The following is a 24230-nucleotide window of genomic DNA, read 5'->3' on the forward strand; positions in this document are numbered from 1 at the left end:
AGAGATACATTCAAGTTTTCAAATGATTTTAGACCACTAGAGTTTGGCAAGGGATTATGTGTGATCCGTGTCCAGTCATCATTGCTGAAACAAATGTTTGAAAACTCTGTGGAATTTTCATTCTGAGATAAGTTGCCTTACTTGCTACATGTATGCGAACTACACTCTGTCCCACTTATCTCTGGAGCAGGTGAACAAAATAAGTATCTGAGCAGCGATGAACACATAAGAGGAACGGGATTGCGTGGAGGGAGGAGATAAACTGCAGTTACCAGCCTCCCCAGCAGCGTGTACTGCCTCGCTCTGTCCACTCGATCCCCCTTCCCCTCTTTCCCCTTCTCTTCCGATTTGCGTGACTTTGCTCCAGACATGCTGGAACATGGCACAGTTAATTGTGTGCCACACATTTACTTCTTACTCAATGTTGTCAATTTGTATTCAGGGGGTAGTTTCACAGTTACAAACTATTTTGGCCTTGATAAGAAGTTTAGTGTAAATAGTCATTTTGTTTATATATTATTTTAAAATTGAGGTCTATGGTTGAAATCCTCATATTTAGGATTTGAACTCGTCACCTAAGAGGTTGAAGACCCGTCCTGTTCTTTGTGCGTGACCATCTTTTTATTTTTCTATTCATTATTCATCCTCATCCTCGCGATTAGCCAAAAGTAAAATAAGAAAAGTCCTCCTCCGTGGCCGTGCGGTCTAAGGCGCTGTGCTTTGGGCTCCGACTGCGGGACGGCATGGGTTCGAGTCCGCCTGGGTTCAGTCTCTGGGTTCTCGGCCTGTATATAGGACCGGTGGCAACCCACCATCGTGAGGAAATTGGGGAGCTACGAGTGAGTAGCGTAACCCGGTCTCGTAAATCTTCTATGGGGGATGTTCCTGGGTAAACAAAAAATAGTCGATCAGACAATTCGATTATCGAAGGCGATAAAAGAACTTCCGGTGGAATAGAGATTGTCTTCGAGCTTACTTTGTTAAAAAGGAGCGGATACAAAATGGATCACTTGAAATTTTTAAGTGACAGAGAATTAAAGATACCTCGAAGAAATTGACCAGTTCCCGGAGCCATTGGATGAAGATTTATGGAAGAATAGAAATCTTTACTGAGACAATGTTGATCCTCTACCAATGGTTTCGTTGGTATATACATTAAACAAGAAAGTTGATTCGCTTATAAATTAAGTAACAGACTTTTTATATTAAAAAAGAAGTAAATAATAATAAATTCTTAAAGGTAAAAGGAAGATTAAATACACCCATGAAAAACAAAGATATTCTGCTTAGCCTAATAGTTATAAAGTGCACATTTTATTTCTCATTAATAAAACCACAGATCAATTTTTCATTCGATATCTGGTGGAGGCACAATGTGGCTTAAACTCTAGGTTGAGTCCCGAATAGTCTTACTGTGCATAAAGTGTACTTAAAACAAAAAAAACTGAAATGTACTCCGATTATATCAGAATGGATAATTTTTCGACATTGTGTATCACTAGAACACAGCTCTCTTAATTGTTCTTTCTTCCACAGATAAAAACATGCATGGTAGTAAAAATTTACATCTTTTAAATTTGTTATGCCAACATATTTGCGTTAGAAAATTATAATTTAAAAACACTTAAATATTTCATTGGGTTTATTTAACGGCGATGAAGTGACGTGTCTAGGGCCTACTTTCTCATGTCGTGGTTCACAGTTTTTTTTTGCATTACTGCCTCAATCCACTGAGTTTTCGTATCTGGTCTATCGAAAAAAGATTCACAGGTACTTGAACCAACACCCACGCAATGATTGTCGTGTTTTCTGCAAGATATTACCCTTACATCTTTATAATCCATGTTACTCTTTCAAAACCAGAAGTAGGGTCCCGCCCGTGCCGAACAGGAACGAAATTGTAAACATCAGGTGAATAACCCATAATGGTTGAGGGTTCGACGTGCTGATCCCACGTCACCTCATCTGGTTGAAGATCACTAGGAAGGATTGTGGGAGGGAGACTGGCAGTCGGGAGATAGGCCAAGGCCCTTCGAGAGCTGTTGAGCTATGCGTTATTGTTATTAAAATAAGAAAAAGAAGGGAATGAGGAAAAATTAATAAAAAAATATTTATCTATATTAAACCAACCTTTCAATTTTATTTTGTTTTTCATGGATCGGTTGCCCTACTACGCGGTAATCCCAATAAGTATTTTACATGTTACACGATAAAGCACATATTACTATCCGAATACTCATTCAATAAACATTTTTGTTTGCCAGGAATCATTACTTACTGCATGTTGAGCTAGTGCCCACCTAGCCGCCTCTGATGAAATCTATTATTCTTCAGATTGTCTTTAAAATTCGACTCTGGTCACTTGTAATTTGCTGGGTGTAGACGCTGTGCAACGACGCACGATGTTTTGCGATAACAAGCGACCTTGTGAAGCGTGACTCATGAACGCGAACAAGCTAGGCTACCAAGATTATCTGCCTTTCAATACCAATTCATTTTTTTAACCTTTCCCGAAGGCGATTCCTACTGTAGAAGTATATATATATATATTATCTGAAAAGAGAAAGAAAGGAAATTCAACCAATGTTCTCCCGTCGTATAAAACCAAATATTATCTATTAAACGAAAAGTTCACGATTGTCAATAAACGGTTTAACCAATCTGAGCTTTCCTGAACTTTTCACGCATAATTCCAATGTCAAGGCCAATGACAGAAAAGCAAGCAATACTTTTATCTATTCTTTAAATCAATTAAAGGAATGTGTAAGAATTTATAAGAAATAAAGAGAGGAACGGAACGACTGTTGTTCTACCTTAACCTTAACACACTGTTCCACGACTCTCTATTGACTAACACTGTCAAATGTGATGTGATTTTATGAATACAATTTTCCGCCTGTTTACGTATAACGTCTCGCACATTTGGCAGTTCGCAAACGTTTTTGCAACCACTGTAATTATTTCCTGTTACCATACGTAACAGCAAATACATTTCATAAGACTGTTCTGGACACGAGACTTGCGTCAGAAAACAAGCATTTCGTATGTTGCAGTATCACAAGAAGATGTCACAATGTTCAAGACTCAAGATATTTTTCATTAATAATGTCCAATGAACATAATAAGTTAGAAGAAGTAACTAGCATTTTCACAACAACTACCAATATTCTTGTTTTTCTTCATCACTTCCAAAATATATTCTCGAAGATAGCTGCTATACTACAAAAAAAATTCAAAATTAAAGTAAAATTCAACTACATGTATATCCAAGGACATTTACAATATTGGAGGAACAGAATACTTAAACATTGTTGATTCAACGGAAGGTAATGGCGTGGTGTAGTGGTGTCGGCTGCCGTGGTGGAGTGGTTAGCACACCGCGCTATGACGCCGGGGGTCTCGGTCTCGGTTCGAATCCCGGCTCGGACATGGATGTTTGTGATTGTCTGTCCTGAAATTGAGAATTGAATGAAATGATATGGGCTGCTAGCGGTCCCATGTTCGATCCTCCATACGAGGTGTTCTCTTTTATTTAATTCTCCTTCTATTAAACAATAGCATGTGGTAGCATGCATGCATCATTTATATTTGTGGCAATTCAGGACACACTAATATTACCCCTTTTTCCACTCGAGTTCAATGCAAAGACACCTTCACAAATATCGACTGAAAAGTTTCCATCATGTGCAATTCTCCGTTAAATGTTTTCGCCGAGTCGTATTACCTTCGTTTTCTTTGTAACAAACAAGTATTCTTTACACATGACATGTAGGAGGGGGGTTGGATCTGCATTTCACATTGGTCAGCTCCTTCTACCTGTGTTCAGGAGCGAAAGCTTTTGGGGTAGTGGTTACCGTTAAGGATTGATAATCTGATGGTCGTAGGTTCAAACCCCTCCGGTGGCAGAAACTTTTCGTACGTTTTAGACATATCCCATTGCGTTCATTGTCCACACCGTATGAAACGGAATGATTCAGTTTGGAATTAACGATGGGAGGAGGGGAAATGTTAAATAACAAAATCTCAATTTCAACGAACCGAGAAGAGGAGAAAAATTGGATAATTCTTATAAATATGAAAATTACATTCATGATTTTAGTGGTATAATCGCAGGTAAAATCAAAGATCTTACGTGGAAGATTTTATCTTGCTCTGAACTCGGCCAAAAGGAAATTCGCACCAATCTAATACATTCTCCAATACATTATAAAATGTTAATGAATGTTTGATGTCGATAATTTTATCAATGCATCAGTTCTTGACGCCGAGACGTATTTTCTGCAACTACCCCTTCTCTCCTCTCGTCTCCAGTCCCTTCTGTTCTTAACTTCTCCTTCTCCTTCTTCTCTCCCGTCCTTTTCCTCTATTTTTATCTCATACCGCCTTCCCTACTTTTCTCGCCACTTGTCTTCATCCCACTCTTCTCCACTCCTCTTATCTCCTCTCCTGTCTTATATTTCCGACTCCACGGCACTGTTCTCCTCATCTTTTCGTTCTTCTCTCTTTCTCTCTTTTACTCTACTCTCCACTTCCCTCTTCTCGTCTCCTCCTCTCCTCTCCAAACTCCTTTCCTCCTCTTCTATCACCTCGCTTTCCTTCCTCTCTTCTCTCCTCTTTGCTCCATTTTCCTCATCTCTCCTCGCATATTTTTCCTTTCCACTCATTACTTCTCCTATCCACTTTCTCTGTCCTCTATTTTCTTCCCTTCTTTACTTTTCCTCTTCTCCTTTTGCTTTCTCTTTTTCCTCTCCTTTGTTCCCTTTCGTTTCCTCTCTCCACTTTTCCTTTGTGTAGACTCATCAACAATGAAATATAGAAAATCGACGTTGTTTCTTTCTGAGAGTATTGCAACAAATGTAATACTGATTTTTTTTCTAGTTTTATGCACTAATATTTGGATATCTTTCTTTCGCGTATTTTATAAATATCTAATGTGCATGTGGCAACCCTGAAATTGAGCCTAACTCTACACGCAACCCACCAAGGCCTTGTGTAAATTGGGTTGCCTAGTTTAAAATGTCGTTGTCCTAAAACTATTGAGAGACACTGTACCTAATAGTATACAGGGTAAGTCGAACAACTTTATACAGTTATAATGATGTACGTAAATATTTACGATAGAAAATCAAACTAGGCATCAATAGAAAGAAAAACTGTGGCACTCTTATGTTGCTTTGCCATTCCTCCACCAGGATCGCTAGTGTGGCAAAATGGCGAGTGACCATCAGAAGGATTATTGTTTGTTGGAGAAAGCAAAGTCTCAGTCAATCTGAATGGTGCAAAGACATTTCTGCATATGTGTCGGTGGTAATCCACCCCATCGGAAGAACATGTGGCTTTCTGGCGCAGTTGCAGCTCACGACTTGCACTGCGAGTGAATTTTCGGGGCTCTCTTTGCGAAAAGTTATCTAATTCTGTTCGCTGATTCATAGGGTACACGCGCCCGTCCAATGCTCTTCCCTTTACACACAGACTATAGTCTCTTCAAAATCGTTTGTACAGATGGTTCGTCCAAAACGGTGGTTTACTATCAAAACGCATGCAGAAATGTCTTTCCACCATTGTGATCGTTAACTCGAGCACACAATATGTCTTCTGCTGGTCACTCGCCATTTTGCCACACTAGCGATCCTGGCGGAGGAATGACGAAGCAGCATAAGAGCGCTAAGTGGGAATAAAACTTCCACAGTTTTACTTTCTATTGTTGCTTTATTTGATTTTCTATCGTAAATTGTTACATCATAATAACTCTATAAAGTTGTTTCATTCTTATGGACTTATCCTGTATTATATATTTGTCATTAGTGGATAAAAGGGAGTAAATGGTATGATTTTAGTAGAAGGCTCCTCATTTCAATTTGATTTCAGTTAATTAGCGTCGTTTTTCTGCCACTTTTGGCTAATCGCGACAAATGAGCATGAATTATGATTTAATGAAATTTATGAAGGGGCACTCACAAAGAACAACCATGCCCAGGCCGGGATTCGGAATAAGTACCCCTAGCGTCGTGAACCCACGCTATATTAACCACTACGCCACGGAGGACTGCGCTTCGCATTTCGTTATATTCAAACATTAAACATTTGCACAATAAGCAGTTGATAAGCTCGAGTTGATATGCCAGATTTATTTGTTAGGCTTTTTGGAATTTAAATATTACCTCCATATGATAATAGGTTTTTGGAAACCGTAATAATAATTTATAAAAAGAATATATTGAGTGTGACTCGGATTAACATCAGAGATCGATAGTTACTTTTGATGTAGCAAATGACAAAACGAGAGGTTTACAGTTCATAATGACTGTAAAGAGCCTGCCCCAGTCAATGAAGAGAACGATGAGATGTAACTGAGTGAAAATGCTCTCTCCACACTTATATACCTGTCCGCTGTTCTAGGTGAGTACTGTCCTAGATGAAACTAACAAATAGTGTTCATTGCCTTGAGAGTGTCCGACTGACTCACGCTCCTCCGTTATCTCGCACTAAGTGTATCGATAGAATTTGTAGTCAACTGAGATAGCTGTTCTTCCGGGCTTCATATTATATAGTCCTCCAGGACTATTACTCCTCATGTCCTGTATCGGTGAGGTGTACATTCGTCACCTTCCGATTAACCTCAACTCAGAAGTATTGTGAGGGATAACTTAAAGCCAGTCGACGGAAACGTAAGGTTAATGAACAGTGTTAAGAGAACATTAAACGAAACTCTTCTCTATCTTCACTCATTATATCTCATCAATATATATGCACATGGTGGATCGGATCCCACTTTAAACTGTAGGACCAGTCCCAATTAGCATTACTGTGCATAAATTGGACTTTAAAACACCAATTCTATCTATGCATCTCATCAATATATATAAGTAGCAGTTTAATTGTGAATGTATGAGAAAATGAATCATTTATTATTTGGTTAGTTTAATTGTATTGAAATTGCCCCCCCTAGTAATTGTTAGTAACAATAGTGAAGCTATTTCCACTTTTCTATCTTTATATGTATCGTCTAATTTCTGCCACTTTTGACCAATTGGGACTTCGAGGATGAGTTAGGATTAGATTAAATTAATGAAGGGGCACAATGAACACCAATCCCTAGATCAGGATTTGAACCCATAATTTCGGTTGAAAGATCGAAAGTCGACCGTTTAATGTGTGCGGCTACCGAGCCAGTTACTGTTGCTTTACATTTGTAAAGTACATTTGTACTTGGTGCAGAGTCTGAAGAAGACCTTGCTAGAAGGTTGAAACGTTACGTTTAGTTTATGTTTTATAATAACATAAATTTCTGCCTTGGTCAGCATATTGAGTTTTTCAATATCATGGAAACAAGGCTTAATGGTGTTATACTTTATTATTAATATATATATTTGTTTAAATATAAGTTTTCGTAGTATACCCCCCCCCCCCAAGCAAGAAGTTCAAATCCGGCATTCCTTGGCCCTTACTTGGCGAACAAATAATTGAAAACTGAACTCCCCCACAAATCAGCATGTGCCTATGGTGCCCAATCAAATAGTTCGTCCGTTCGGCCACCATGCACTCTGGTGTGCGCACATAAAACGCCCTGCAAACGCGACACCCGACGGCCCTGTTCGAACTGAGGCAGTGCTCCTGGCGTTCGCAGCAAAGAAAAATAAAAATTCATTCGCTCGCGGAACAACCGATCAATTCCTCGCTTCCAGCAAAATTACATTTTTTTTCCTGCGAATATTTCCATTTGGTCATAGCTAACATTGACTTTAGTCTAACAATGCATTTTTGTGTTCTATTAATGTTTACATTGCTGTTTTCAGTAATTAATGTAACGAATCCGAATCATGGTTTTGACACTAGGTGGAGAAGAACAGTAGAATCAATGTTTCTACATGCTCAAAAACTTCGTAATGGTGGAAATATATGCTCTGGTAACACATTTATTCATGCATCCCACATTTTGTTTCCCGCAAGTTGGGTGAAAATAGTTTTGAAACCTCCATCACCTCCCTTCACTATAGGAAACTACCCTTGTTTATCAGTTTCTCATGTACTAATCCACTTTTTATGCTTCAAAGCACGAAAGTGTGAGTCAAAACAATCGGGAACCAAGATCATCCTATTGAATTACGAGTATGTTCTAGTGCATGTTAAATGTATGTATATAATTGCATTTTCTTACAATGAGCATGCACTAATTTAGCAGTTTTTTTCTGTCATGCGATTTTAAATACAAAAACTTATTCACAATATAAAATCAAATTATAAACAATATTAATACATGCTGAAAACTAAACTTTTTGATTAGTCAAAATAGGCCAAGTTATCGTCATTATATTATATATTATCATTTAACGTCTATTATAACCTCAAAAACAAGAAGCCTAAATATAATCAATTAGGTAAAATGTAACTTATACAGGGTGATTATAAAATATTTATACATTTTAGTGATATCGTGACAAAATACATTTCTTTTGCATGTTGTATTAACCGTATAAGAAAGAACAGCCTTTGTTTGTGCTTGTCTGCATGTAATGACGTATGCAGACGGACTTCGCCCGGAAATTCAGAAAACCAGGCCCCACCAGACTGGCTATCAAGAATCTGGTCAAGAAATGCAAGTGAACGGGTAGTGTTGTGAATGACGAACCTCCTGGTAGGATAGCCATAACACGACAAATTGTGCAAAGTGTACAAAACGCAATCGCACGTAGCCCCACCGCATGGACCAGGAGACTCAGTATCCATATTCCCATCAGCTACCAACTGTGGCTCATAGCACGGAACACCAAGCTCCTTACTGTACACCAACAGAATGGGGCACCACCACGTTTTGTCATCATCGTTCGTGATCACCTGAATGAAGTTTTCACCGATAAATGGATTGGTCGTGCCTGGCAACGGAAAGTTGCTCCCTCCCCCTCGATCAGACCCCCTTATACTTTTTCATCTGGGTTTTTATGAAGTCTAAGGTGAACGAGGTGATGATCCACAGCATAACTCCGTTGAAACAATGAATTACGGCCGCAGTTGCTGAGATTACACCAGCTACGTTAGAGAAGGTGTTTCGGAAGTGGTGGATCGCTGCTGGCATTTGTGCCTAGACTTGAGGGGTGGTCACATTGAGTTAGATTGATTTTGTGTCCTACTGTTATATGTGTTTCAGTACATATTGTATTTTGTGCAATAAATCCTGTTCATGCAGAAATATATAGTGACTTTATAATCACCCTGTATTGAGGAAAAATAAGCAAATTAAAATTATACTGTAAATTTCACTCATAAATGGGGTAATATGTCGTTTAGTTTACGTAGATGGAAATTTGTCCGTGGTTAACATTAGTACTTGATAAATATTAAGAACCTCAACTTTTGTTTGTACTGTGACATGACCATTGTCCAAATCAATTGGTTCTGGCTTTGATTTATGATGGAGTCACATCGCAAGGAGCATCGAATCGATTTTAAACTGTATGTTCATTATCTGTTTAAGCCAAAAAGTGTAATGCTAATAATTTTAAAGATTAAATTTTCAACATTAATTAAGAATTAATACAATACAGGAAAAATAAAACTTTTAAGGTTTAAAATGGAGACAAGGAACTTTGTGCTACTTTTCTATGAAGGTTTGAAGCCATATAATAATTTGTAATGAATATTCCGTAGTGGCGAGTATTTGAACAATATTGAATATTGCAGGGTGCTCCTAATTATTTAAATTTTGTAAAAATCTTAAAATTGGAAATAGGCAAGGAGATTTTTTTTAGTAAATGCATGATAGTTTGGTCAAGCACATGGTACTTAACAATAATTAGGAGAATAGGGGTGTGAAATGAGAATATACACTGCTGGACAAAATAAACCGGACACTTGCATTTTTTGTGATAACACAGTGGGTCGATAAAAGTTCTGATTCGAAGGCTAACTAAATGTTGCAGAAACTGAATTAAGTACGAATGCATAAATAACGTCCGGAGCTATGAATGGCGCACATGGTACTACATGATCTGCCAAACATTCTGTAACATACCTGCGATATGTCTTTGCAATTCAGATGTTAAATTTTGAGGTGTTCGGGTTTTTTTTGTCCAGCGTCCAGCAGTATATTTTGCATTTGCATACTCTGGATTGAATTGTGATGACAAACGTATATTTCATTTATTGGACTATTTGTTGTCATTACTACACATTTAGTACACTATATCTGTGTCTGGGAAACGGAACTTATGTTCAACGTAAGCTCTTGAACATTTGAACTAAAAATGTACTAAATTAAACGTGATAATCCTTTCTTTCGCATCTCATTTATACAGCAACACGTGAATGATGGCAACACCTAAGGCTGTAAAGAAGGTTTTGATATATTATACTATTTGTTAAACACGTTACAGATAATTATCAATCTATCGATGTTAAATATCGGCAATCCAGTGCTTCAGGTAATATTGAGTGGTAACACTTTATACCCGACCCTGATTGCAACAGTTCCTGATCGTACCTCCATTAGCACCCAATCAGGATAATAACACTACAAGCGCGAGAGCGTTATTTGTAAAACATCCACTGTTAATCACAACGGAATCCAGGTTCTTTATTAATTGGATGATTGTGGCCTATCAGTTCCACCCCTTCATCAATTTTCATCACGCTTGATGGCGTCGTTTTCGGTCTCTCGTAGCGAATAAGCCAATTAAATTAATGACTAATTAGCATGCGCAATTAGGAATCCTTAAATGGTTGACTAGCTCGTTATTCAATTATGAAACTAATTTGATTTGAAATACTATATTCCTTTAAATGCTTATAATGACTCCTTTTCAATTGCCTGGATTTACTCTTGTGGGACCACGTGATCCTTTTATTGACGGTCACAGCTACATGCTTAGTGAAAGCTGGTTACTAGTTTCAAACATCTTTTCAGAAGAGGGACACAAGTTATATTATACACATATCCAGGAGCTGAAGTTCAGCGCTACAAATTATAAATCTATTGCTATAGGTAATCTAGAACTACACTCTGTCCCAACTATTCCTGGAGGAGGCATACGCAAACAAGTCTCTGCACAAGTAGTGACGGAAGACAGCTCCACCAATAAACACGTGAGAGAAACGGGATTGCGCGGAGGGGGGAAAGCGGCTGCAGCAGCCTTCCCACCAGCGTGTACTGCTTCGCTCTCCCCACTCGATTTCTCACCCCTCCCCCTTCTCTGCCGCTATGCGCAGCCTTTCTCCACAGATAGACGAGACATGGCTCAATATGCCTCTGAGGGTAAAGGTTTACCAAACGGCTTTTAGTTGGGTGACTCCTGATCAACGCATCGGCTCCATTGCATGTGTTATCTGCCGTTCTAGACTCTTATGGTATCGCTGGCCTGAAAGCTACTCAATTTTTACTTAGAGGAGACTTTGATGTAATGAAATGGAGACCCTTCCGGGGGGGTTTGCGAGAGGCACACATGTTAGGCACGATATGCAATTCCCTTTGCAACTTTCCCGCCACGAAACAGGAAGCACGGAAAGGGGAAACTGCTTCAAATGGGTCAAAGTGAGAGGTTTTCTGAGTTTAAATTCAGTTGCGACGGGGGGAAAAGGTCAAACGCAATATTTTAAGTGCTCCCAGCAATCCCCAATAACCTTCATTGGTCCGCTTTTTCACGGGATTTCCCCGAGGCTACAGTTCATTAACAAGCTCTCTGATTTCCTCCCCCACCTACCTGGAGCGCATGGCTTGTCGATGGCATATCGATTGCAGACGTGGTTGTCCGATACATTGACGCAGATGTAGCACGTCACACCTGGTGAAGAGAAAAGAAATGCACTTGTAGATTGGACAAATCCATGTAGCACAAAGGTAATCCAATTATACACATGATACTGGAAGGTTCTGTCATGTGGGTTGTAAAAAATAATTTATTGCATTTTGTCACAGAGCCACAAAAAGAGAATATACAGCATCACCATTAATCATCATTTACCTGACTACAGTGGATAATATCGAGGAAGAAATTGAATAAAATTTATTACTGGCAGGTGTAAAACATTGTTCTTCAGATTTTTACATCAAAGTACTGTATATCTGATATTTCAATCATGTTATAACAAAAGTGCTTTCCTGAACTATAACATTTAATATAATTTTAATATATTTATATAATAATTATATTTAATATAATTTTTCTTACTTGTAGAAATAAAACATGATTTAAATATCATGATATATTAAAAAAATAGATGTAACCTCTATAATTTATTAGCCAGTTATGGATTAGTGTCAGGATTACGTATTTATTTATTTATTTATTTATTATTTATTATTATTTCCATAGGGTTACAATTAAGCCATACAACATTTCATTTTGAACAAAATTAATACAAATAATGGCTTGATGCCCTATATAGTAAAAAAAAATATGCAAAAGATACATCTAAGGAAAATGTGATAAATTTACATTACTATATATAATGTTCTATAGTAGCAATGAAATAAAGAAAGTTTGAGAGTTATACACATTTAGAAGAAAAGAAAGTGTAAAGGTGTGTGGGTTTGGATATGAGTGTGTATGGAATTGCTGTTCGAAGTAAAGGGATGAAAATTTTAAAATATATGTGTGTGGGTGGGGGATGGTAGGGAGGGGGGGTAAGCACTGAAAATAATATTACTGGAGTTAGAATTTATAGACATGTGAACGTAGAAGACGACAGAACTGCGCTTTGCTGGTCCTGAGTTTGATCTTCGTCGGGAGTGAATTCCAGGTTACCGCTGCTAAGTACGAGAAAGACTTCTGACCAAATCTGCTTTTGGGATTACTAGGTCTCTATGTAAGGACGATCTAGTGTTTCGGGTGCTGAACTCAGAACGGAGCTTAATCCTATGATGCAATGGAGATGATTTGTTATGTATGCTATGGAATACCTTATTCAAGTAGATGTAATGTATTCTTGAAGTGACTGTAGGTATATTGTAAATCTTGCGCAATTGTTGGGAATTATATTCTTGGGGGTGCATGTGTATGATTCTTAAGCAATTGTTTTGGATAGTTTCAAGTTTGTTCAGATGAGTTATGTTACCGCCAAAAATAAGACTAGCACCAAACTCGAATACGGGACGAATAAAGGAAAGGTAGAAATGTCTACTAAGATTTCTATTGAGATATTTACGAATTTTGCGGAATATGTAAATATGGTGATAGATTCTACGAATATAGTTATTTATTTCATAATTAAAATTTAGCTGAGGGTCGATAATGATTCCGAGATATTTTAAATGATTGCTCAAAGGTACTCTGGCGTCATTAAGGGTAATATCTATCGTGTTAGCCGGGATTCCCTTACCGATGTGAAGCACCATGGCCTTCGTCTTTGCAACGTTAAGTTTCGGCTTGTTGATGTTGTACCACGTTAATACTTTGGGGAATGAGTTTTCCATTTTCTCCTATACATCCTGGTACGTATCTCCAACATGGACGAGGAGGCTCGTACAGAGTAATCGATAAATCTGAATTTATTAGTGTGATAATAAATAAGTTGAATAATTTTGGGCCAAGTATAGAGCCTTGTGGAATGCCTGCAGACACTGACTGCTCGTTGGAAAGTGAACTACAACAAAACTCAGTGCCTGCCATTCGGCAGTAATATTACAAATTCTTCCTTAGGAAATTTAGACAAGTCTCCTCTGTAAAATTTCTTGGTATTAGCTTTATTACATCCCCATATGAAATGATCGAACAAAATTTTTCCACGTGATTTCAATCACTCAAACCAATATTATGGAAAAACAAACTTCGTGAACTCACGAGTTGCATTTGCAAACATTTATGCCTGCTCCAAACTCGGGCACCTTGCGAAGTTGCTTCCAATGAGGAAAACAGACTACAGGAAGATAAGAATCGCGATAAACTGGTTTGTGTTGGCGAAGCACATCTTCCGGGTCAATCACGAGACGCTGTGTTTGCCTACGCAACACGGGCATTAACCTTGACCCACGTTGAGCGGAAAAGTAAGCTCTTCGTATACAAAACGACATAGCAACCTTGGTGAATCATCCTAATACCTTGCATCCAATTCCTTGAGAGCCCGAGAGATCGGGAGAATATGTCGGGCTGCGCTAGCGGAGACCAGTAATGTCCCGCTTAAGTTTACCCTCGAAAGCGTTTTGCTTCGCTCGGAATCGTTTGGAGGTTTCGAATGTGCAACACACTATCAAGATTACGTTGCAGACTAAACCGTTAAAAGTCAATGGTTTTCGTGAGCATTTTTTGCAATCTGAAAGCTCCGGGCTTGAGTTGTTCTTTCCGTCGTGACTACAGGCGCACTGGACAGAGCTACGAATGGAGTGAGGAACAGACCTTGAGCCGAGGGCGTGTTAATTTCGTATTGTGTGAAAGAGTGTGGTTTTGGTCACTTGCCGTGCTACTTCTTTGTGTAATTGCAGTGTGTGTGTGTGTTGTGTGTAAGTGAGGCGATTGAAGTGCTAGCCGCAAAGTTCACGTTATAACAAAGAATTTTTGTGTACGACACGTGAAAACAGACTCTTGTCGAGACGTGTGTAGGCAATTTGCACGGAAATTTCCTGGCGTTTCACCTCCAGGTAGAGAGACAGTTAGACGTCTTGTCCTTACATTACGAGAAACTGAATCGTTAAATGTTAGAAGCCCTAAGAAAACACGACGGATTCTAACCGAAGAAAAACTCGACGAAATTTGGGCAGCGTTAGAACGCTCCCCAAACAAACCTCTACGCCGTGTTTCACAGGAGGTGGGTGTGTCAAAATCATCAACACATACAGCCACTAAGCTACTTAAATTATAACCGTACAGAGTCTCTATAGTTCATGAATTACGGCCCTTTGACAAATAGTAAATTTCTGTAATTGGATTTTCGCAGAATATTGTTGATGGTATTTGTGGGGAAACTTAAAAAATAGAGTTTACCGAAATAAACCTCATAGTATCGACGAACTAAAAGACAATACGTATAAGGGCAGAACTTGGAAGAAATGCGGAAGAATAACTTTTGCGTGTAAATCAAAATTTCATCAAACGATGCCAGGAATGTGTGACATCACTTTGAACAACTCTTATAACACAGGTTAGTGCTAGTTTTGCAGTATTAATATAAATATCTGCATGCGAAAGGCATATCCATAAAAATAAGCGGAACGTTACTGGTCGAAGATGTCGGCATCTCCGCTGGCGCCGACCACCACACTTCTCCCGATCTCTCGGTCTCTCAAGGAACTGGACGCACTGTAGTTTAACTCCTGTCATACTTAAGGAACTTTATAATAATATGGAACTAATATCACGAATCCGTGTTAGAAGCAAGTTGGATTGATTGAAATCAGGTTGATTTAAATCCCGATTCAAATCAAAATTTAAAACAAGCTATTTTTAAAAAAAAAAAAAATCACTGATTAAATCACATTAAATAAATAATTTATAAAATAATGTACATGACGATTTTGTAGATATCACAATTACTTTTGATGAAAGTACCTTAATCTCATAATCATTTAATGGTGTTTATTAGGCTCTAAGAAAGGAAAATAAAGGAAATGAAATGCATGTTCTGATGATGTGAAGCTCTTATGAAAGAAAATGTAAGCACATATTGCTCTTGATTTAAAATTCATTATTTATATGGGCAAGAATAGCAAACATTTTGTGTAGAGACATGTACAAAATACTAATCATAATAATCCATAAATAGTGTCATTATCATTAAACTGTAAATGAACACGGCAGCTGATATTTTTCCCACTACCATTAAAAAAATCCAAAATTCAGCTACAAAGAAATTTAAGTAATATTTAAGTTAATATTTTAAGTAATAATTTTAGAGTACACGAAGAATGTTTTATTTTCACTGGAAAGAAAGTTGCTGAAATTATTACAGTTTCATCAACACACTCAACAAACATTTTCATAGTAGGTACAGTATCAGAAACAGAAAAATATATAATGCATATTATTATTTTTTTTTTAATAAACTTTTCAAATATTTTACAGAGCTGTAGAAAAATCCTTTGTATATAAAAGAACATATGTGTATGGTGCCATAAACCACACAAGCAATTTTAAGCGTGTTTTTTAAACATAATAAAATCTATTTAAATAAAAAATCAATAAAAATGATTGTTTAAAATAAAAATCGTGATTTTTATCCATCCTGGTTACAAGCATGAGTCAAAAATATAAACACACGAGGGACTCGATTGTGCAAATTTGTTATCTCCTGCTTCACGCCCCTGAGTTTGAGCTACCAACTGTGGCAGGTCTCTACAAAAAACTTTGCTTGTGGACTGGAATAACATATTGAAAAACATACATGCAACGCATTTGCCGTCTTCTGTTAAATCAATATAGTATTGTGTGATTCATGATATCATTGTTACTGAGACAAAACTATATAAGATAAAGTTTTCCGATGACAACTTGTGTAGTATCTGTAATCGAGAAGGTACGATAGAACATTGGCTAAGCGAATGTAACGGAAGACGTGAAACTTGGAAATAGTTATGTGTACTCGTAGACCAAATGCGTCGAACAACTTCTGAATGCATTAGTGTACAGTGTTTGTTGTTGGTGTCCTTCCCCTATTATCCTGGGACAAAATTGAGAAGTGTACAGTGGCTTTTTGGACATTACATATAGTTCGTGTGTACATATAAATATATGGGTTTTCATGAACAATTCTTAATATACATAAAGCATGAATACTATAACTTAGCTAATAACAAGAGCGAAAAACCTTATTTCCAAACAAAGGTTCTTACTGAAAGTTAACTTAAAAAATAGTATTGTAAAAAAACAAATGTAAAATTTAGTTATAAACTATGAGATAAGTGTATACTGATAAGTGGAAATAAATGTATTAAACAATCGTTAGGCTTTCTGACTACAATGCGAGAGACCCGGGTTCGATCCCCGGCTGGGGAGAACCGGGATTTATTCCACCTGTTCAAGCGGCTCCGCCGCCCACCCAGCGTCGTACAAAGTGGGTACCTGGAGGAAACTCTGGGGGGTAAAGGCGGCCAGGGGCGTGGTGCTGATCACATCACCCCCACCTTCGGCCGTGATCAAGAAATTGTGAGGGCCTAACTGCACACCCCTATACGCCTTCATTACGTAGTGCAAAGCACAGAGGAGCACTTTACTTATTACTGCAAGTATAGTGACATAACAGGTAATTTTCACGTAAGGCATAATAGGAAAATAATTTTGAAGACCATTGTTCCATATATATTAAGAAATATATTGTCTATTTTATAGTGACCAAAGTGTGTTGTACGTCTACTGTTCACATTATGCAGAAAGGGTAACAAAATTCATATTCTGCGTGGTTACAAGGACGATTTCATTATGTAGATGGGCGAAAATGTAGTAAAAGAATACATCAATATATCCTTATGATTGTGATGCGTTGGAGAAGGGTTTATCCAGGGGTTCCCTAACTTTTTCGTTTCAAGCCCCTCCTTAGTGTTTCAATGTTTTCCCGCGGCGCCCAAGTCAGAATGTAGGCCTGTATAACACTTGCAACGATCAGTTAGTGTGGTTAGGTTGCTGGCCTTAACTTAAAAAAAATAAAAAAATATTTCGAATTCAGAAACATTTTGTGTGTAAAAAGTAGATAAATAAGCACATATTTCGAATAAGTGTCATTTCAGTGAAAATATTTGAACGTTTCGCGGCGCCCTTGTAAGCCAGCCACGGCGCGCACTTTGGGAACCACTGACTTATACAATTAAACCTGCGGTGTCAAGTTCATTGTTCTACTCAATGGCTCTTATTTCACCTATGGTAAGTCTAAGTAACGGGGAACGAGACAACATCAGTGATCATATAAGCTAATCGTGAATGGACCTACATTTCTAAGTGGGACCCCAACCAGTATGCAATGTGCCTTCTCCGGGATTGAACTCAGGACCCCTTCATTATAAGACGAGTATAGAGGAAATCACGTCAAAGGTATGCCATCAATTGTCTACTTAAGTATACATTCGTAGAGACCAATATTTTCCTCAGTTCTGATTTCAATCTACTGAAATATGCACCATGATTTACAACTTAGTAGTAGAAATGGTAAGGAAAAAATGTTCTGCAGTAAACACCACCCAATCGTCCTACAAGACAATGAATTTGTTAAGAACGCTTCGTTTCACCACCAGATGAAGTGTTTCGTTGCACTATTTCCGAGTACATAAACCACTTTTCTCCGTGATATACGTTTCCAGCACGCGTTTTGTTCCTTGACACAGTGCCGGAAACAAACCTTATCACCCCTAGAGCTTCTAGATGCGGTCCTGGTTCATAAGTTGAACTCGTCACACGAACAGCTGAGGAGGCGAGGAATGTGCTGGACCTCATTTCTCCTCCCGGTTGGCCATGTGCCAGGCCTGACCTCAGATCCCTGGACTACAAGTTATGGCTCATGTAGTCATGGTCTGGAAGGGAATGTTCAGAAATGACATTCTGAACCCTTGGTGCATTTTTCTCTCGAATCCCAAAGTTTGGTGAGTTCACAAACGATTGATTCAAAGTAAAAGACCAGCGATTAGACTTCGTATATTTTTTTGCAAGTAGAGAAATATATTTACTTTGAGTAAAGTTCTGCGGCAATATTGAACAAAAAAATATAATTATTATAAAAGAAATATTGGATCTCACCACAAAAGGTAATTGTTCATAACAGTTTATCCTGAAATATTTACCTACATCCTCCAGGCTTTCGGAACGGCGCGCATCAAGCAGCTGAAGAAAATTAATATTTCTTGTGTCCTAGTTGCTATTGGTTTATTCTTGTTATACATGTGCGTGCGTGTATGTGCCTGTGCAACTTATTTGTTAATTTCTTTATTTCTCTGTTGATATCCTTATATAAAATGGATTTTGTCTGAATTCAGGATTTTTCAAATAAAAGCAATATTTATATAGATACACAATAACTGGAAATAAAATTCCATTCGCATGAAAATTTTTGATCCAAATAGATAAATGGTATAATTGTGTTCGTGGTGTTATATAAATAAGTGCATTCTCTATTCATTCACTCCCACAAAAATGGATGCTTGATTTTGAATGTACATTCCACAGTGAGCATCAGAAGTAGTTGTAGTTCGCATTGCATTCCCAGCAGCCTCCCCGATGGTGCAGTGGTAGCGTCGTCGCCTTGTAATCAAGGTGTCCGGGATTCGATTCCCGATGGAGGCACATAGTGGTTCGGTTCCCACTTTAAACCGTAGGTCCAGTTCCGATTAGCCTTACTGTGCATAAAATTCAATCAATCAATCTGGCTTGCCCAGGAAAATGATATTCTGCAAAGTGCGCCTAAGTTTAATTACAGAATCAGTACTTGTCCAATTTAATTTGGACCGCTGAATAAATAGTTGCGGTTTATTGTGTAACCTCGAAATGTTCCATGGGTACATATTAGAATATTGGCGTAGAACAATCCAATATTCAACTTATTTGTTATAGATTTTACCGAACTCGGTAATAAAGATAATATAAATTTCATTCTCTTTCATAAAATTTTGTCTTTCCATTTACTCCAATTTCCCAATTTGTCCAATCGATATAACTAAGGCCCTATTAAACTGATATTCTGAGTCATTCGTCCAAATTATGAACAGATAGGCTAATCGGGACTGGGCCTACAATTTAGGTGGATCTGAACCCCTGTGTGACTCTGCCGGAAATCGAATCCGATTTACTAACTTTAATAGGAAGTTTTCAGTAGAAGGTTCAGCCATTTACGTAAAGTTATGCAGCAACATGAAACATTGCTTGGAAGCGGATATTTCAGGATATACAGTATGTGTTCCATTTTTCTTACCAGTGACTATACATGTTATTTACTAACATTTAAAAAACTTACCTAAATAGCTTTAATACAGGGTGGGGGAGATAAACCTGATGATTTTTAACATGATATAACATAGTAACCAAAAAGAGTTCGTCTTTATTCACATGCTAACCTTACAGTGTGTGTGTGTGTGTATATATGTATGTCATTATTGGGGAAGAAAAAACTGCCGATTGCTTTTTTTTTTTTTTTTTTTTTTGTTATTGGTTTGCGGTGGGTTCGTGGGAGGGGATGTGGTGGGGATTCCACCCCTCACTGGCTGCCATTTCAGTCAGCATGGATCCGTGGAACGCAATGCACTGCGCTTTCATTGTTGAAACTCTATTTTTCAACATGTTATTTCTCGCACTTAATGTTGGTGTATTTTTTTTTCAATAATACTGGGATATATAGCGGAGTAAGGTTAGCATATGAATAAAGACGAACTCTTTTTATTTACTATGTTATATCATTTTAAAAATCATCAGGTTTTTCCGCCGCACACTGTAATTCTGAAATATCAATGCGTCACTTGTGAGCCAAAGTTACTGGTGGGTATAGCTTATAATGCATTAAGCTACTCGTTAGCATGTCTATCAATCCTGGAACTTTTGTCTTTGTTGTATTTCTGGTAATGTCTGAGATATCCGTAGTTGACATAGACAGACAAACACACAGACGAACGTAAGTGTATTTTTTCGACTGTTGCTGATTTAGTCTATGGGCCAAATAGCCAAAATCAAGAATTCGATATAATTTGGGGATACTAATTTTCGTTTATGCTACAGTTATATGGGTGTGTAAGGATACCAGGAAACTATGATCGCCATTTCAAAGTGGTAGCTAATAGATATGGCGGCCAATCCAAGATGGCGGATGTTGACATTTTAAAAACCGACTATATCACTGAAACTGATTGTCCGATTTCAATGTTCTTTCCTTTAATCGAAAGCATAAGATGTGTTCGATATTTAAAGTTATCTTAGATTTTCGACAATAGCAACCGTTAATTAGTAAGTAAGAGATTAGTAAAAAAAAGTCGCATTTTTACTAATAACTTTGTTTATCATTAAATAACTAATAACCTAGCATCTGAGAAGAAAGTGTTCCAAACAAAAAATGTATGTATACTCTTATCTTTAACTTGACATATTGCATTTGTTGGTTTTGACCTCAGAATTCATAAAAAACTAATTATGTAAGGTGTGCAGCGAATGCTTCTAGCCAGATGTTCGTTTAGTCCTATTTAACGCACCTGTTGTAACTGGTATCGAGTATTGAACAACATATAATTGATAGATAACTGTAATAAGATTTAATAATAATAAAATGTACAGTAATTTTATTATTATTATTAATGCAGTATTAACAATGAAAATTTTTCTATATTTATTAACGGTGTCCATGGAAGAATGTTACTGATTGATTGAAATGAAAATAATTAGAACCCTGAAACGAAAAGCTGCTCCTTCGCTGTTATTCCCTAAGTGAGAACCATTAAACGTGGATTCCGCGAGTGTTTCCTCGTGAAGTGCTCTTCAATGGTTTTATCCCACCTACACCCACCTCTGCCATTCCGTCTGCAGCGGCGTTTAATGGAGAAAGACACCTCTTTTACTTTGTTTACGTTTCTTTGGAAAGAAACTCAAGTGGAGACGTAGAAATCGAATTTACTTTCTTCCCTCCTCGGGTCTTCTCTTTGGTAAGACGAGCAGAAAAAGAGGAGAAAGGGGAATTGAAGGCTCTGTGGGATTTCTTCTCTATTGGACATCTTGGTTTTGCCGTTCGCACTTTCGTATTAGAGAGCTGACAAAGGAAGAGAAAGGAAGTGGAATGAATTCCCAGAGATAAAGTAGGAAGAGTGCCTCTGGCGAAGCAAGTTACAAAGACATTGCAAGTGTTAATACCCCTCCTAACATGTGTACAGTAAAGGCTGCGTGGTGTAGGAGCTACGGGTGTTAGTATTCGAAGAATGGTGCCCACTGAGAGGACTGTAGCTCTTCTCCGATCTTACTGCGGGCGCTCTACATTCTGGCAAGGGAAGTGGGGATTTCGGAAGCGACCAATCCAGCGCGATAAGAAACGCAGCAGCCTGCTGAACGAGGTCCGCGTAGTACTTTCTCGCACCATGTCGTAACTCTCGGCGCCACGGCTGTTGTGGTCTGCCACGTATTCCCCGCTCCCCACTTCCCTTGCCAGTATGTAGAGCGCCCGCCGTAAGAGTAGAAAGGAGCTATAGTTAGATACAATTGTGCCGCCATGTATATGTAAGTTATATGAAAGCTCCATTGCCTCCAGGTACTCGAATATCTTCAGTAATGGTTCCGAATGCAATACCTTTAACAACAAATATCAAGCAGATACTTTTTCCCTAGACGACATGACATGTTTTTCCACTGTCTCAGTAGGTTCATTGATAGAATGACGTATTATTCTGTTGTGCAAAACTTATGAGAGTTAAGAGAAAGCTTTCCTTCAGCAATACTTATTGATTGAGTGATAGTTTTTTATTATTATTATGTAGCCTAACGTTCACTTCGCTTGCTCAGGGTTCTGAGTGTTCATTCTCTTTTCTTAATAGAATGGATATTTTCAAAGTCAAATCAACATATATAGTACAATATTTAAATGTCTTTAATCGATATCTTACATAGCAGACTATCAGAATATCAAAGAGTAAACATCAATGTTTGAGTGATAATTACAGAGAGGAAATATATGAATGAGTAGAAATCATTCAGAGGACGAACGTAATCAGAGTTTCAAAAGACTAATGAAAGTTACATACTGCTCTTCAGAGCTAAGATCCAAAGCCGAATTACTTAAGAGGAATGAATGCAATTCTCATTGAAACTGAGAATTACTCGAGGAAATGATAATTTCGTCACTGCAAGAAATTAACTTCTTTAGTGAACCATAACCCCACTAAGTCTATGGATATGTCTTTCAATTCCCTGATTAGTAAGCTCTTGCTTTTCGCAAATGTATTGAAGTAGTTCAGTTTATATCGATGCAAAACGATTCCGATATAGTTTAAATCTACAATTGTTGCTTGTTCTAAAACGATTTGTCCCTTCCCCTTTAAACTTTCTCAACAGAAACTTTCTGTGTTTTTTTATATTTAAATTCATGTCCTGTATTCTTCCTCTTTTTCTTCATTTGATTACTTCAGCTGACAAACATTCATTCATACAGTGACCAGAACAGAAAGACAAAACAGGCACAAAATGAAAACAAGTGAATCCATAAATATGAAGTACAATTGAAACAAATATTGATAAAATATCTACACAAAGTTATAATGTCCAATACAAGATTGCAATGTATTATCTACTGATGAAATAAAAATATTTTTTCTCATTATATTATTTTTAACAAGTAAAAGGAATATGATTGCCTCGTAAGTCTGTAAAACATAGAACGTAGACTGGATTTTGTTGTCATATATCAAACATCTGGTTCAATATTTAGAGCTGTAGAGATAAATTTATAATCATTGTTCTTTTCCAACATTTAGTTCTCAAGAAGGTTCTAGATTCTGGAGGAATCTAGAATCATAATAGTATTTAACTGTATGTATCATCTGCAAATTATTTTTCCTATGGATGAAAAACTTTTTTTTACATTTTTTGAAGATAAAACTTCAAAGCGAAGACTAAAAATTATAGAAATCGTATATCACTAAGTCATACGAAGCAACTAGAACCCAATATTTCAAAACTACACATGAGACTTTGAAACTTTGCTACTGCAGAAAATACAATTTTCAATATTTTTCGTTGAAACCACTTACATTTTTTAACTTCAATAAAATATTGCTTTTTCTTTCTCATTTCTAAAGAGGTGTGTTCATTATGTATTTGTAAAGATTAAGTATAAATAAATATGTATTTCTATAGTTTTGATAACATTAAATGGGTTTTATTAATAAAGTTGCAGATTGCATTCCATGGAATGTGTTCTTTTTCATCCATATGAAATAAGAAGGCACTCACTGAGAGAGTAGGAACTCTATCTGTGAAAGGTTCTCAGCCATTTGAATTGAATTGAATTGAATTAACTTTATTGCTGGGCGAGGTTCAGCTGTTGCTGGTCTACCACCTAACCCCAAAAAGTACAGATTAAAATAAAAATAAAATAAAATTCAAGATTACGAAGAAAATGAACAAGAAAGTACAATAAAATACAAATGGGATAAAATCTCATACAATAGAACAGATAAAAACTAAAAATTAAAATGAAATTCAGATTACAATGAAATTGATCAAGAAAGTACAATAAAATACAATCCCCAAACGAAATGGAGTACGTGCTCTATTATTTTAAGAAATGAACAAGTGCTCTGTTTTATTCGCACGACCAAATATATTACATTATTTTCTGTTCTCATGTTATTTATTTATGAAAAT

The 24230-nt window shown here is 37.3% G+C and overlaps 1 protein-coding gene across 1 annotated transcript in view; it reads right to left on the reverse strand.

Moving 5' to 3' along the window:
* LOC145998630 (ly6/PLAUR domain-containing protein 6B-like) overlaps positions 1-24230 on the reverse strand; it is a 182470-nt gene that overhangs the window by 24269 nt on the left and 133971 nt on the right. The window contains exon 3 of the mRNA XM_083135090.1: positions 11694-11774. Coding sequence (XP_082991216.1) covers positions 11694-11774 — 81 coding nt within the window. The remainder of the gene's footprint in view (positions 1-11693; positions 11775-24230) is intronic.

The sequence above is a fragment of the Lepisma saccharinum genome, chromosome 14 (genome assembly GCF_977018435.1).
Source record: "Lepisma saccharinum chromosome 14, izLepSacc3.1, whole genome shotgun sequence".
NCBI lineage: Eukaryota > Metazoa > Arthropoda > Insecta > Zygentoma > Lepismatidae > Lepisma > Lepisma saccharinum.